The sequence below is a fragment of the Ranitomeya imitator genome, chromosome 4 (assembly GCF_032444005.1).
Source record: "Ranitomeya imitator isolate aRanImi1 chromosome 4, aRanImi1.pri, whole genome shotgun sequence".
Classification (NCBI taxonomy): domain Eukaryota; kingdom Metazoa; phylum Chordata; class Amphibia; order Anura; family Dendrobatidae; genus Ranitomeya; species Ranitomeya imitator.
Genome location: NC_091285.1, coordinates 54,821,745 through 54,839,136, shown reverse-complemented (window position 1 = coordinate 54,839,136; position 17,392 = coordinate 54,821,745). Strand labels below are relative to the sequence as shown.

At 39.7% G+C, this 17,392-nt stretch overlaps 2 protein-coding genes across 3 annotated transcripts in view; both read left to right on the top strand.

Annotated features, from left to right (window-relative positions):
• The window catches only part of LOC138675454 (protocadherin gamma-A4-like), a 732,953-nt gene that overhangs the window by 125,414 nt on the left and 590,147 nt on the right, over positions 1–17,392 (top strand). The window lies entirely within an intron of this gene.
• LOC138673786 (protocadherin gamma-B4-like) lies at positions 11,830–14,354 on the top strand. The gene has a single exon (XM_069761830.1). It carries the CDS (start codon positions 11,928–11,930, stop codon positions 14,352–14,354), a length of 2,427 nt encoding a protein of 808 aa, XP_069617931.1. The 5' UTR covers positions 11,830–11,927.

The following is a 17,392-nucleotide window of genomic DNA, read 5'->3' as shown; positions in this document are numbered from 1 at the left end:
AGTATTTGGTCAGAAACAAAATTTCATCTCAATACTTTGTAATATATCCTTTGTTGGCAATGACAGAGGTCAAACGTTATCTGTAAGTCTTCACAAGGTTGCCACACACTGTTGTTGGTATGTTGGCCCATTCCTCCATGCAGATCTCCTCTAGAGCAATGATGTTTTTGGCTTTTCGCTTGGCAACACGGACTTTCAACTCCCTCCAAAGGTTTTCTATAGGGTTGAGATCTGGAGACTGGCTAGGCCACTCCAGGACCTTGAAATGCTTCTTACGAAGCCACTCCTTCGTTGCCCTGGCGGTGTGCTTTGGATCATTATCATGTTGAAAGACCCAGCCACGTTTCATCTTCAATGCCCTTGCTGATGGAAGGAGGTTTGCACTCAAAATCTCACGATACATGGCCCCATTCATTCTTTCATGTACCCGGATTTGTCATCCTGGCCCCTTTGCAGAGAAACAGCCCCAAAGCATGATGTTTCCACCACCATGCTTTACAGTAGGTATGGTGTTTGATGGATGCAACTCAGTATTCTTTTTCCTCCAAACACGACAAGTTGTGTTTCTACCAAACAGTTCCAGTTTGGTTTCATCAGACCATAGGACATTTTCCCCAAACTCCTCTGGATCATCCAAATGCTCTCTAGCAAACTTCAGACGGGCCCGGACATGTACTGGCTTAAGCAGTGGGACACGTCTGGCACTGCAGGATCTGAGTCCATGGTGGCGTAGTGTGTTACTTATGGTAGGCCTTGTTACATTGGTCCCAGCTCTCTTCAGTTCATTCACTAGGTCCCCCCGCGTGGTTCTGGGATTTTTGCTCACCGTTCTTGTGATCATTCTGACCCCACGGGGTGGGATTTTGCGTGGAGCCCCAGATCGAGGGAGATTATCAGTGGTCTTGTATGTCTTCCATTTTCTAATTATTGCTCCCACTGTTGATTTCTTCACTCCAAGCTGGTTGGCTATTGCAGATTCAGTCTTCCCAGCTTGGTGCAGGGCTACAATTTTGTTTCTGGTGTCCTTTGACAGCTCTTTGGTCTTCACCATAGTGGAGTTTGGAGTCAGACTGTTTGAGGGTGTGCACAGGTGTCTTTTTATACTGATAACAAGTTTAAACAGGTGCCATTACTACAGGTAATGAGTGGAGGAAAGAGGAGACTCTTAAAGAAGAAGTTACAGGTCTGTGAGAGCCAGAAATCTTGATTGTTTGTTTCTGACCAAATACTTATTTTCCACCATAATATGCAAATAAAATGTTAAAAAAACAGACAATGTGATTTTCTGGATTTTTTTTTTCTCAGTTTGTCTCCCATAGTTGAGGTCTACCTATGATGTAAATTACAGACGCCTCTCATCTTTTTAAGTGGTGGAACTTGCACTATTGCTGACTGACTAAATACTTTTTTGCCCCACTGTATATATATATATATATATATATATATATATACATATATATATATATATATGTATATATGTATATATACACAGTGCCTTGCGAAAGTATTCACCCCCTGGAACTTTTCAACCTTTTCCAACATATCATGCTTCAAGCATTAAGATACCAAATGTAAATTTTTGGTGAATAATGAACAACTAGTGGAACACAATTGTGAAGTTGAATGAAATATATAGGTTATTTTAATTTTTTGTGGAAATTCAAAAACTGAAAAGTGGAGCATGCAATATTATTCGGCCCCTTTACTTTCAGTGCAGCAAACTCACTCTAGAAGTTCATTGTGGATCTCTGAATAATCCAATGTTGTCCTAAATGCTAATGATGATAAATATAATCCACCTGTGTGTAATCAAGTCTCAGGGTTCTGTTTGAACCACAGAGAGCATCGTGAAGTCCAAGGAACACAACAGGCAGGTCCGTGATACTGTTATGGAGAAGTTTAAAGCTAGATTTGGATACAAAATGATTTCCAAAACTTTTAACATCCCAATGAGCACTGTGCAAGCAATCATATTGAAATGGAAGGAGTATCATACCACTGCAAATCTACCAAGACCCGGACGTCCCTCTAAACTTTCATCTCAAACAAGGAGAAGACTGATCAGAGATGCAGCCAAGAGGCCAATGATCACTCTGGATGAACTGAAGAGATCTATAGCTGAGGTGGGACAGTCTGTCCATAGGACAACAATTAGTCGTACACTGCACAAATCTTATGGAAGAGTGGCAAGAAGAAAGCCATTTCTCAAAGATATCCATAAAATGTGTTGTTTAAAGTTTGCAACAAGCCACCTGGGAGACACACCAAACATGTGGAAGAAGGTGCTCTGGTCAGATGAAACCAAAATCAAACTTTTTGGCAACAATTCCAAACGATATGTTTGGCATAAAGGCAACACAGCTCATCACCGTGAACACACCATCCGCACTGTCAAACATGGTGGTGGCAGCATCATGGTTAAAATTGATGGGAAGATGGATGGAGCCAAATACAGGACCATTCTGGAAGAAAACCTTTGGAGTCTGCAAAAGACCAGAGACTGGGACGGAGATTTGTCTTCCAACAAGACAATGAACCAAAATATAAAGCCAAATCTACAGTGAAATGGTTCACAAATAAACGTATCCAGGTGTTAGAATGGCCAAGTCAGAGTCCAGACCTGAATCCAATCGAGAATCTGTGGAAAGAGCTTAAAATTGCTGTTCCCAAACGATCTCCATCAAACCTCACTGAGCTTGAGCTGTTTGCCAAGGAAAAATGGGCAAGAATTTCAGTCTCTCGATGTACAAAACTGGTAGAGACATAGCCCAAGCGACTTGCAGCTGTAATCACAGCAAAAAGTGGCAGAACAAAGTATTTATTTAAAGGGGCCAAATAATATTGCATGCCCCACTTTTCAGTTTTTGAATTTCCACAAATAATATTATATAAAGCTGAATGTGTGTGTGTGTATGTATGTGTGTATGTCCGGGATTGGCATCTGCACTGTCGCAGTACAGCCACAAAATTTTGCAGTCACACGTCTGGACCCAGAGAGCGTCATAGGCTATGTTGTGAGACAAAATTTTAACCCTGCGCGTTCCAATTCCCCAAACAATTTTGTCCCTATCTACATAATGGGGAAAAAGTGAAAGGAAAAGCGTTGGAGGCAAATTGACAGCTGCCAGATGTGAACAAGGGGGACTTAAAGAATGAGAGCCATGGCGCCAAAGAGTATATACCGTACAGTTGCTAAGGTGGGGCCCCGACATGGGACACTCACCACATACGGGGATATGAACACCCACACAAAATGCGCCACACACTACCACGTGCTTGAACACAGATACCACCCTCAGCCCACATTTCACCAAACCATACACTAACCTCACCACATAAAAGTCGAAACACAAAAGTCCCCACTCAAAACTCACCACGTGCAAAATTCGCCACATGCAAAACTAGGTTCACCCAAAACTCGCCACATGTGCAAAACTCACCTCATGGAAAACTCGTCACATGCAAAACTAGGCTCACCAAAAACTCACCACACGTGCAAAACTCACCTAGGTACATACTATATACAGGAGCAGATGACATAGACAGAACAGAAGCATCTCTACTGGTCACAGAAGGTGCAAAAAGTGTCAGAGAACCTCCAAAAGCAGATGAGTGGAAGCATGTGACCAAAAGAAGCAAGAAGACCATGGAGAAATCACCAACCACACAACTGAAGAACCGATATCAAATCTTTGTAGAGGATGAAGATGGCACACCTAAGAATGAAGCAATACCAGCAAGCAAAAAAGAAAAGGGCACACAGCAACAAGTGACAGCAAAAAGTACAGCCAAGAAGCAACGAAGAGTGGTGGTGGTGGGAGACTCACTACTGAGAGGCACCGAAGCAGCCATCTGCAGACCGGACATAACTGCAAGAGAAGTATGCTGCCTTCCAGGTGCGATGATCAAGGATGTGACCGATAGGATACCAAAGCTCTTCAGCTCCAAGGACGTCCACCCATTTCTTCTGATACATGTTGGCACCAATGACACGGCAAGGAAGGACCTACCGACAATCTGCAAGGACTTTGAAGAGTTGGGGAAGAAAGTAAAGGAACTGGATGCACAGGTAGTTTTTTCTTCTATCCTTCCAGTAGACGGGCATGGCACCAGGAGATGGAACAGGATCCTTGATGCAAACAACTGGCTAAGACGATGGTGCAGACAACAAGGATTTGGATTCCTGGACCACGGTGTGAATTACTGGTATGATGGACTCCTCGCCAGAGACGGACTACACCTCAACAAACCTGGGAAACACACATTCGCCAGAAGACTCGCTACACTCATCAGGAGGGCGTTAAACTAGAAGAAGAGGGGACGGGAAGAAAAACATTAGACTCGAACAAAGACGACCCAGGAAAACATACTCAGAAGGGAGGTAAGAACATTTCTAAAACAATCCACAGTGAGGAGATTGGAACAAAACAAAATCCTCTAAACTGCATGCTCGCAAACGCCAGAAGCCTGACAAACAAGATGGAAGAACTAGAAGCAGAAATATCTACAGGTAACTTTGACATAGTGGGAATAACCGAGACATGGTTAGATGAAAGCTATGACTGGGCAGTTAACTTACAGGGTTACAGTCTGTTTAGAAAGGATCGTAAAAATCGGAGAGGAGGAGGGGTTTGTCTCTATGTAAAGTCTTGTCTAAAGTCCACTTTAAGGGAGGATATTAGCGAAGGGAATGAGGATGTCGAGTCCATATGGGTTGAAATTCATGGAGGGAAAAATGGTAACAAAATTCTCATTGGGGTCTGTTACAAACCCCCAAATATAACAGAAAGCATGGAAAGTCTACTTCTAAAGCAGATAGATGAAGCTGCAACCCATAATGAGGTCCTGGTTATGGGGGACTTTAACTACCCGGATATTAACTGGGAAACAGAAACCTGTGAAACCCATAAAGGCAACAGGTTTCTGCTAATAACCAAGAAAAATTATCTTTCACAATTGGTGCAGAATCCAACCAGAGGAGCAGCACTTTTAGACCTAATACTATCTAATAGACCTGACAGAATAACAAATCTGCAGGTGGTTGGGCATTTAGGAAATAGCGACCACAATATTGTGCAGTTTCACCTGTCTTTCACTAGGGGGACTTGTCAGGGAGTCACAAAAACATTGAACTTTAGGAAGGCAAAGTTTGAACAGCTTAGAGATGCCCTTAATCTGGTAGACTGGGACAATATCCTCAGAAATGAGAATACAGATAATAAATGGGAAATGTTTAAGAACATCCTAAATAGGCAGTGTAAGCGGTTTATACCTTGTGGGAATAAAAGGACTAGAAATAGGAAAAACCCAATGTGGCTAAACAAAGAAGTAAGACAGGCAATTAACAGTAAAAAGAAAGCATTTGCACTACTAAAGCAGGATGGCACCATTGAAGCTCTAAAAAACTATAGGGAGAAAAATACTTTATCTAAAAAACTAATTAAAGCTGCCAAAAAGGAAACAGAGAAGCACATTGCTAAGGAGAGTAAAACTAATCCCAAACTGTTCTTCAACTATATCAATAGTAAAAGAATAAAAACTGAAAATGTAGGCCCCTTAAAAAATAGTGAGGAAAGAATGGTTGTAGATGACGAGGAAAAAGCTAACATATTAAACACCTTCTTCTCCACGGTATTCACGGTGGAAAATGAAATGCTAGGTGAAATCCCAAGAAACAATGAAAACCCTATATTAAGGGTCACCAATCTAACCCAAGAAGAGGTGCGAAACCGGCTAAATAAGATTAAAATAGATAAATCTCCGGGTCCGGATGGCATACACCCACGAGTACTAAGAGAACTAAGTAATGTAATAGATAAACCATTATTTCTTATTTTTAGGGACTCTATAGAGACAGGGTCTGTTCCGCAGGATTGGCGCATAGCAAATGTGGTGCCAATATTCAAAAAGGGCTCTAAAAGTGAACCTGGAAATTATAGGCCAGTAAGTCTAACCTCTATTGTTGGTAAAATATTTGAAGGGTTTCTGAGGGATGTTATTCTGGATTATCTCAATGAGAATAACTGTTTAACTCCATATCAGCATGGGTTTATGAGAAATCGCTCCTGTCAAACCAATCTAATCAGTTTTTATGAAGAGGTAAGCTATAGACTGGACCACGGTGAGTCATTGGACGTGGTATATCTCGATTTTTCCAAAGCGTTTGATACCGTGCCGCACAAGAGGTTGGTACACAAAATGAGAATGCTTGGTCTGGGGGAAAATGTGTGTAAATGGGTTAGTAACTGGCTTAGTGATAGAAAGCAGAGGGTGGTTATAAATGGTATAGTCTCTAACTGGGTCGCTGTGACCAGTGGGGTACCGCAGGGGTCAGTATTGGGACCTGTTCTCTTCAACATATTCATTAATGATCTGGTAGAAGGTTTACACAGTAAAATATCGATATTTGCAGATGATACAAAACTATGTAAAGCAGTTAATACAAGAGAAGATAGTATTCTGCTACAGATGGATCTGGATAAGTTGGAAACTTGGGCTGAAAGGTGGCAGATGAGGTTTAACAATGATAAATGTAAGGTTATACACATGGGAAGAGGGAATCAATATCACCATTACACACTGAACGGGAAACCACTGGGTAAATCTGACAGGGAGAAGGACTTGGGGATCCTAGTTAATGATAAACTTACCTGGAGCAGCCAGTGCCAGGCAGCAGCTGCCAAGGCAAACAGGATCATGGGGTCCATTAAAAGAGGTCTGGATACACATGATGAGAGCATTATACTGCCTCTGTACAAATCCCTAGTTAGACCGCACATGGAGTACTGTGTCCAGTTTTGGGCACCGGTGCTCAGGAAGGATATAATGGAACTAGAGAGAGTACAAAGGAGGGCAACAAAATTAATAAAGGGGATGGGAGAACTACAATACCCAGATAGATTAGCGAAATTAGGATTATTTAGTCTAGAAAAAAGACGACTGAGGGGCGATCTAATAACCATGTATAAGTATATAAGGGGACAATACAAATATCTCGCTGAGGATCTGTTTATACCAAGGAAGGTGACGGGCACAAGGGGGCATTCTTTGCGTCTGGAGGAGAGAAGGTTTTTCCACCAACAAAGAAGAGGATTCTTTACTGTTAGGGCAGTGAGAATCTGGAATTGCTTGCCTGAGGAGGTGGTGATGGCGAACTCAGTCGAGGGGTTCAAGAGAGGCCTGGATGTCTTCCTGGAGCAGAACAATATTGTATCATACAATTATTAGGTTCTGTAGAAGGACGTAGATCTGGGTATTTATTATGATGGAATATAGGCTGAACTGGATGGACAAATGTCTTTTTTCGGCCTTACTAACTATGTTACTATGTTACTATGTTACATACAGGTATATACTATATACAGGAGATGACATACAGTTATATACTATATACAGGGGAGATGACATACATGTATAAACTATGTACAGGAGGAGATGACATACAGGTACATACTATATACAGGAAGAGATGACACATAGGTACATACTATATACAGGAGGAGATGACACACAGGTATATACTATATACAGGAGCAGATGACATACAGGTACATACTATATACAGGAGCAGATGACATACAGGTACATACTATATACAGGAGCAGATGACATACAGATACATACTATATACAGGAGCAGATGACATACAGTTATATACTATATACAGGGGAGATGACATACAGGTATATACTATGTACAGGAGAAGAGGACATAGAGGTACATACTATATACAGGGGAGATGACATACAGGTATATACTATATACAGGGGAGAAGACATACAGGTATATACTATATACAGGAGGAGATCACATACAGGTGTATACTATATACAGGAGGAGATAACACATAGGTATATACTATATACAGGAAGAGATGAAACACAGGTATATACTATATACAGGGGAGATGACATATATGTATATACTATATACAGGAGGAGATGACACATAGGTATATACTATATACAGGAGGAGATGATACACAGGTACATACTATATACAGGGGAGATGACACAGGTATATTCTATATACAGGGGAGATGACAAACAGGTATATACTATATAAAGGAGGAGATCACATACAGGTGTATACTATATACAGGGGAGATGACATACAGGTATATACTATAAACAGGGGAGATGACATACAGGTATGTACTATATGCAGGAGGAGATGACACATAGGTATATACTATATACAGGCGGAGATGACACACAGGTACATACTATATACAGGGGAGATGACATACAGGTATATACTATATACAGGGGAGATGACATACAAGTATATACTATATACAGGAGGAGATCACATACAGGTGTATACTATATACAGGAGGAGATGACACATAGGTATATACTATATACAGGAAGAGATGACATACAGGCATATACTATATACAGGGGAGATGACATACAGGTATATACTATATACAGGAGTAGATGACACAGGTATTATAACTCACCACAGTTAGTTACTATGCCCGGGCAACGCTGGGCTCTTCATCTAGTATATATATATATATATACAGTAGGGAAAATAAGTATTTGATACACTGATTTTGCAAGTTTTCCCACATACAAAGAATGTAGAGGAGGTCTGTAATTTTAATTGCAAATACACTTCAAATATGAGAGAGAATCTTAAGAAATCCAGAAAATCTCATTGTATGATTTTTAAATAATTAATTTGCATTTATGGCATAAAATAAGTATTTGATAAATTAGAAAACCAGAACTTAAAATTTGATACAGAAACCTTTGTTTGCAATTACAGAGGTCAGAGGTTTTCTATAGTTTTTGACCAAATTTTCATAGACTGCAGCCAGGATTTTGGCCTACTTTTCCATACAGATCCTCTCCCGATCTTTCAGGATTCTGGGCTGTTGCTGTGCAACATTGAGTTTTTTCTCCTTCCAAAGATTTTCTAATGGGTTCAGGTCTGGAGACTGGCTAGATCACTCCAGAACCTTGAAATATTTCTTACAGAGCTACTCCTTAATTGTCCTGGCTGTGTGCTTTGGTTCATTATCATGCTGGAAGACCCAGGCACTACTCAACTTCAATGCTCTTACTGAGGGAAGGAGGTTGTTAGCCAAAATCTTGTTATACATGACCCTATCCATCCTCCCTTCAACACAGTGCAGTCATCCTGTCCCCTTTGCAGAAAAGCAACACCAAAGTATGATGATTCCCCCACCATGCTTCATGGTTGGGATGTGTTCTTGGGGTTGTACTCATATTCTCCTTCCTCCAAACATGGCAAGTGGAGTTAATACCAAATAGTTCTAATGTTGTCTCAGCTGACCACATGACCCTCTCCCATTCCTCCTCTAGATTATCTAGCTGGTCATTGGCAAACTTCAAATAGTACATGTACATGTGCTGGCGTGAGCTGGGGACCTGCTTGCCCTGCAGGATTTTAATCCATGATGATTTAGTGTGTTACTAACGGTAATGTTTGAGACTGTGGTCCCAGCTCTATTCAGATCATTCACCAAGTCCTCGCATGTAGTTCTGAGCTGATTTTGATAGTGATATTCTCATGTTGTAGAACCACTTATAATGAAGGGTTAACCTATATACCTAGTAGTAGCATAAAGTTATGAAACCTGACAATCAGTGATGCTCTATTGTCACAGCCATTAGTGATTTCTGATTTGTCTGGTCAGGATGTAGTGTGCATGGCCCTTTAAGAAATCTTATTAAAGGGTACTCTCTTTTAATCTGTAAATATAATGTGTTTTACCAATTGCTGAAATTAATAAAGAACAGGGTCACAATCCCCAAAACATATTTAACAGACAATATACCATGTCTTGCAGACTATAAGACACACCCCAAATTTTGAGGAGGAAAATAGGACATTTTTTAATATGTCAAATGAGAGTCCATCTTATAGTCCAAATTTAGCCACGCCAGCGGTGAAGTGGGGTCCCAGAAGGCAGGGTAGTCACTGCAGGAAGCTAATAATGGCAGAAGAGGGGAGATTCTTGGCTGGAAGGAGCCAAGATCTCAATCTGCACATGCACTGCCTCCAGATGCCATTTTTCTGAAACCAACCGCTGGAAGAGCAATGTGTAGAGCGGGGACTCTGCTCCTGCCTTCACCGCCGACACCTTTTTCTATCCCAAACTAATGCCATGTATTTATGGGTACTGTAATGTGGATTACATCAATAGATTTACTTTAGAAATCAGTGTTTATTTTTCACAGAAATATCCTTTTGAAAACTTTTTTAAATGAGCCATAAGTACGGCGGATGGGCACTGCACTTACAGCTCTGCTGCCCCTCTTCCCTATACCCCCTTGCTGCCTGTCTCCTTTCAGTGATTCACAGGTCACTTTTCTTTCAGTGCCCAGCCTCCACTGGCGGGGGAAGCAGATCACTTAACGAATAGTGACCTGTGCAATAAATAAATAAAAAGAAAGGTGTGAGGCCTCTACTATTTTTGATAACCAGCACAGGCAAAACAGATAGCTGTGGGCTGTAACCCTCAGCTTTCTGCCTGATAATGGTTGGCTATAATGGAAAAAGGTGATCGATATTGCCCTCTCCACCTTAAAATAGCAGCCCTCAGCTGCCCCAGTAATGGTGCATCCATTAGATGTGCCAATTTTGGAGCTTTGCCCACCTCTTACCACTTGCCCTGGTGCGGTGGCAAGCGGGGTCATATTTGTGAGGTTGATGTCAGCTGTTTTATGGCCGCTGACATCATGCCTAAATGTTAGTAATGGAAATGCGCCCCCATTACTAACCCCATAGTTAGATTGTAAAAAAAAATACAGCCATAAAATTCTTTAAATTGAAATAATGACACAGAGGCCTTTATTAGAAATAAAACTAAAGAACCGTTATACTCACTTTTATACCTAATCCATTGAAGCTCATGTCACCTGCCTGTAAAAGACAGAAAATAACAAACGTTTCTTCATCAATAAACAATTTATTCTATATTTGAGCGTATTGTATTTGGGTGATCATGACGATTGTATCCACACTGCTCTTCTTGTTCGTTCCCCAATTGTTAGTAGTTTTAGATGCAGGATCTTCCATCTTGTAATAATGGTTTAGGAGTAATAAGATTGTTCACATTGTTTTGTAATTAAACCATATTGAGTTACTTGCACATACGGTATGCTGCAGTATAAGTACATTTTTTTTTTTTTTTACTTATTTACTCACCAACTACTATCAAATACAATTACTCTACACTCATTACGTGCATTACTTTAAAAATAATTATAATATTCAAGTTTCCTCTGCAATCAAGTACATTAATATTCCATTGATCAGTTCCTTTCAATTGTTGAAAAGTTATTTGCTTACGTTAACAATGTGTATGGAAATACTGATCAAGGGTGTTATAAAGTTGGAAAATATGTAAGCACAAAACAATCAGTTTACCAATAAAGTAATGAGCGCTGTACTTGGTAATAGTTGTTTATTTTTTTCCTCTTTAATTGTATAAAAAATGTTTTTTTAATATATCAAACAAAAAATGTTTTTTTTTTACATACTGCCTTTATTATATTGGTATTTTAGGTGAAATCTACAACTTTTTTTAATCACTCTATGAAGGCACTACATATTTATTATGATATTTTAGGCTATAACTTTGATATATTTTAATATCACTTAAGGATGACAAGAAAATAAGAAATGCAAACTTAACAAACTAGTTGAAAAATCTTACTGCAAAAAAGTCGCAGTTATTATTTTTGAACACTGAGTGGCGGTATAAGACTGTGAATGAAATTGTAGTCACCTTTGAAAGAAATCAACTAATATCACTACAGTCTCACAGATTTTTTCTTTTACCAAAGGACACACAGCAGTCTGGACTGCAAGAAATATCAATTTTCATTTTTAAGGAATTATATTCTTGATTAAAGCACAGGAAACTTTTCTATCACGGACATCTAACAATGAGTGACCCATCAAGAAACAGAAGGAAACAATGGCAGCAGATATATCAGGTATTTTCCTTTATTTTCTTCTTTATCACTGATACCTATGGACAGCTACAGTATTCAGTACGTGAAGAAATGAAGAAAGGATCTGTAATTGGGAATGTGGCAAAAGATCTGGGACTAAATGTGGATGAATTGGCAAAAAGAAAATTCCAAGTTCTGTCCCAGACAAATAAACAATATTTCAGTGTTAATTTGGAAAATGGAGACTTATTTGCATCAGACAGAATTGATAGAGAAACATTATGCATAAATAAACCAATCTGCTTTATAAACCTGGAGGCTGTAATAGAAAATCCTTTGACTTTTTACACAATCACCATAGAAATCCAGGATGTGAATGATAACTCACCGATATTTTCTAAGAATCATTTTGAAGTAGAAATCAGTGAGCTCACCTCACCGGGGGCTCGTTTTGCTTTAGGAAACGCACAAGATCCAGACTTAGGCTCCAACTCCATACAAAGTTATACACTGAATGGAAATGAAAACTTTGGCCTTGGAGAAAAAATTACAACAGATGGAATTAAATATCCAGAAATTATTCTAGAAAAGTCACTGGACAGAGAGAAACAGAGTTACTATGAGTTAATATTAACAGCCTTGGATGGAGGTAACCCACAGAAATCAAGCACTGCTACAGTCAGGATTATTGTACAAGATTTTAATGACAACCTGCCGATGTTTAATCAGGACACATACCGTGTAAGATTACATGAAGATGCAGCTATTGGGTCTCTTGTAATTCATCTAAATGCAACTGATGAAGATGAAGGGTCCAATGCTGAAATAGCTTATTCCTTTAGTCATATTTCTGACAATGCTCGTCAGTTATTTACTATAGACTCATTAAATGGGGACATCAAAGTAATAGGAAATTTGGATTATGAAACAACAGATTCCTATGAAATGACTGTAGAGGCTAAAGATGGTGGAGGTCATGTAACCCATTGTAAGGTGACAATACAAGTGATCGATGTCAATGACAATGCGCCAGATATAATGATCAAATCTTTCTCGGAGACAATTCCAGAGGACTCACCACCAGGAACTGTGGTATCATTACTGAATATTCGTGACTTGGACTCTGGGATGAATAGTGAAGTTGTTTGTCACATCTCAGACACTTTGGCTTTTCAGCTAATCCCATCTTCTAGTACTTACTATAAACTGGTAACTGCAGCTAGCATGGACCGAGAAAGAAATCCTTCCTACAATGTCACCATACAATGTATGGATGGCGGATCTCCTCCACTGTCCACCAACAAAACCATTCAGCTCAATATCTCAGATGTGAATGACAACGCTCCAGTTTTCGAGAAGATGAAATATATTGTGTATATTGGAGAAAACAACCAACCAGGTACATCAATACACAATGTCCGAGCCTCAGATCCTGATGGTGATGAAAATGGAAAAATAAGTTACAGCATTCTAAATAGCAACATAGACGATATTCCTGTGACATCTTATATTTCCATAAATTCAATCACCGGAGTTCTCTATGCCCAGAGATCATTTGACTATGAACAGCTGCGGGGATTTCAGTTCCAGGTGATGGCTAAAGACAGTGGATCTCCTCCTCTAAGCAGTAATGTCACAGTGAGGATATGTATCATTGATAAGAATGATAATGCTCCGAAGATCCTCTACCCATCACCAGACACTGAGGGATCAGCATTATTTGAGTTTATTCCTCACTCTGCTGAGAAAGGTTATCTAGTCACCAAAGTGATTGCAGTGGACGCTGACTCTGGACACAACGCCTGGCTCTCCTATCACTTACTACAAGTTCCCGATCCTTCTTTTTTCACCATTGGCCAATATACTGGTGAAATAAAAATTGGACGTGACATTCAGGACACAGACACCTTAAGACAAAAGATTGTGGTTCTGGTGAAGGATAATGGGGTCCCATCTTTGTCATGTACAGTTTCATTACAATTAGTCGTGGCTGAAAACTTTCAACAAGTTGTTCCAGAGATTAAGAAACAACCTAATATTTCTAATACTTCTTCTAATGCCACTTTCTACTTGGTGGTTTCCATCGCTCTTATATCAATTTTGTTCATTGTGACTGTACTGATCACCGTAGTCTTAAAATGCAGAAAATCAAGTACTCCTACAAGCTATGGGGCATACAGTAGAAACGTGTATCCTCAGTTCACCCTGGGATGTCCTTCTGAGATCAGTGATACCAGTTTACCTTTCCCATTCTCATATGATGTGTGTGTGACTCTGGACTCCAAGCAGAATGAAATCGCTTATCTGAAACCAGTGCAGAACGTCCCCACAGAGAATCTCATAGACACAGAGGAAACTACTGCTGGGAATGGGCCTTCCGGTAATGATCAGAATCCTGGCATAATTTTACAGGTATGAGTATGCGTTTTGTAGTTAAATTATAGCTATTAATACCGTTTGTTTAGAATTCTTTAATTTTTAAATACATACTTTTAACATATGACCTTAGGATTCAATTCTTTACCTTTTCTATAGCCTCTGAGTTTTTTTCTACTTATATACAGTTTGTAACAATGCATCTGTCATCAAAACCCTATTTGCAATACTGTAAATAGCAGCCATAGGGTGGACCCTAAAATGTTGCCATACTGTGGTCACATGGAAAAAGAGTAGTATTTTATTCTTAGAAATGATGGTTGTTTTGTTGCTAGTATAGAACATTGGTGAATGGCTAGTAGATGTGCAGTCTGTGACTTTCTCCTCCTTACAATGTAGATAGATTGATGTGTATGATGATTTCTTGGAAGACTATTGCTCATTGATATTTTATTGATCAACTGTTGAAGGTTTTGAAATGTTCCTGAATTGTTTCTATATATAAATTTTGTAAATGGTCTGAGATACTTACCTAAGTGTTAGATGTAGTCATAATTTTCTAGTTAATTCTGAACATCAGATGCAAAGAAAGGAAAACATATGAAGACATCTGTCATTGCACCTCGGAGTTGCACAATATTTTTTACAACTTTTGACATTTTCACGCCAGTTTTACCCAGCCAAAATGTGTAGAGCTGAAGAGGAGATAGTGGGTGCTGCGAGGACATGATGACACAGCTCATCTAAGTCATTATAAGCTGTGGAATGCCTTTCCCCAGAAATCTTACTCAAGTCAGGGACTGGTATACGATTTCTGGCATGGCATAATGTGACGCACGCCACTCATCAGTCACTTCTGATTCATGAAGAGGCGTGCACCTCTTCATGAATAAAGAGCGTCTGACTTTACCATGCACCCTCATGAAGACCGGCAGGAAAATCTTTCTTAATGAACTGGGTCAGAGAATGTTCTCTGGTTCTTTGTAAGGTCCTTGGAAATAAATAAATCAAGACTACACTTTTTTACTAAGATGAACAGACTTTTCATTTTAAGTAAGACCTTCTATTCCTTTTAGTAATCTATTTGCCCACCAATGAACTATGTCTAACTTTCCAATATTCTATTTTAAATTACAGAACCCAAAACTGGATCCCATGTTGATCCCATATTGAAGATGTGGCCTCAAAGATGATTTAAAAAAAGGGTTAACATTCAATTGGGATCACGTTTTTATCACTCTTGTGCTCTGCTGATTTCAATTCAGTTTGAGAAAGTCACATTAATAATAATATTCAATGACTCTTTGTTATCTGTCCCAGTTCTTTACCCATGTGCATAATATGTCCCCAAGTCCTTGCTTCTGGAACTTCAGAAAAAGTCTGTTTTGTGAAACAGCCTCAAATACTTTTGCAAAGTCCAGATGTATCTAGGTTTCAACTTTGTAATGTTTTATTGAATTTTACATTGAAACTTATCTTATAACTATGGTCAATACTCAAATGCTCAAACACGTACGATCCTGATATTTAATTTGGCTTTTATGACAAAACCAGATCCTGAAATTATTTTTCATGGTTTCATTAAACTAAAGAGCTTATTGTCTATAATTTTGGAAAAAAACTAACAGTTTGTAGCTTTCAACAGCAGAAGAAAAAGGCAGCAACACTTACCTGCCCGGATCTTGGAACAAATGCACTGCACGGTGCAGCCAGCCCATAAAGCAAGATGTTAGCAACACAGGTGCAAAATACCAGGTCAACAGCCACTCTCCACATACCCACTCCTGGAGGCGGTGACTGCCCAGGAAGGGTCCACACGCTTACGAGTCCTACACTAAACTAAATAGCAAAGCCACTAGAGACTCAATGTCTACAAAAATTGGGTGTTCACAATGGGATGCATTGAGAGTGTGCTGGCCAGCCCGCCTAATCGAAAAGTAGCGGCGTGACTAATAGGCTGTGAACCAGACACTATGCAGTACCATTGTGTGAACAACGCCCTATGTGGGCCTTTATTGTGCAATTGTATACTGGGCAGTCACCCCCTCCAGGAGTGGGTATGTGGAGAGTGGCTGTTGATCTGGTATTTTGCACCTGTGTTGCTAACATCTTGCTTTTTGGGCTGGCTGCACCCTGCAGTGCATTTGTTCCATGATCTGGGCAGGTAAGTGTTGCTGCCTTTTATTCTGCTGTTGAAGATTGCATTTTTGTAGACCTTGAGTCTCTAGTGGCTTTGCTATTTAGTAACAGTTTGTAGCACAATTAGTAGAGTCTATTTTACAATTAATGTCAGGATCGTTAAAATCCCCCCACAAACAGCCACCATATCAGGTCATCAAGGGGAGGTCTGTTGAGTAACTTAAAGGGACACTGTCACCTGAATTTGGAGGGAACAATCTTCAGCCATGGAGGCGGGGTTTTTGGGTGTTTGATTCACCCTTTCCTTACCCGCTGGCGGCATGCTGGCTGCAATATTGGATTGAAGTTCATTCTCTGTCCTCCATAGTACACGCCTGCGCAAGGCCATCTTGCCTTGCACTGGTGACAGTGTCCCTTTAAAGCTAATAAGCAGAAGGGAGAAGAGCTGACATTTCAACCACTTGAAGTGGGCTATCACATTGAACACATGGGGAAGTGAAACTAATTAATTAAAACACAGGAAGCTCAAGCTTCAAGCTTTTCTTGAAGCAAAGACCTCCTGACGTGGACAGATTAAAACAGGAAATTTGTGCTGAGAAGGGGACACCAAGACTGAAATTTGTTTACTCATAGGGAAGAGCAACCTTATACAAGCAAAAATCTGTTTCTTGGCCAACCAGAAATAAACACATGCATTCAAAAGTCCACATATAGATAACAGTCTATTCTTTCTGGCTTGCCAAAAATAATCATCTGGTTAATTAAGATACAATGCTGTGTCTCCACATCCTCCATGTAGTATTAAATGCACTATATAGTCCTCCTTACAGCATTATAGGCACCATATAGTCCTACATACAGTATAACAGGACCTATATATTACTCAATATAGTATAAGGGGCACCACATAGTGCTCGATACAATATAATGGGCCACTTATA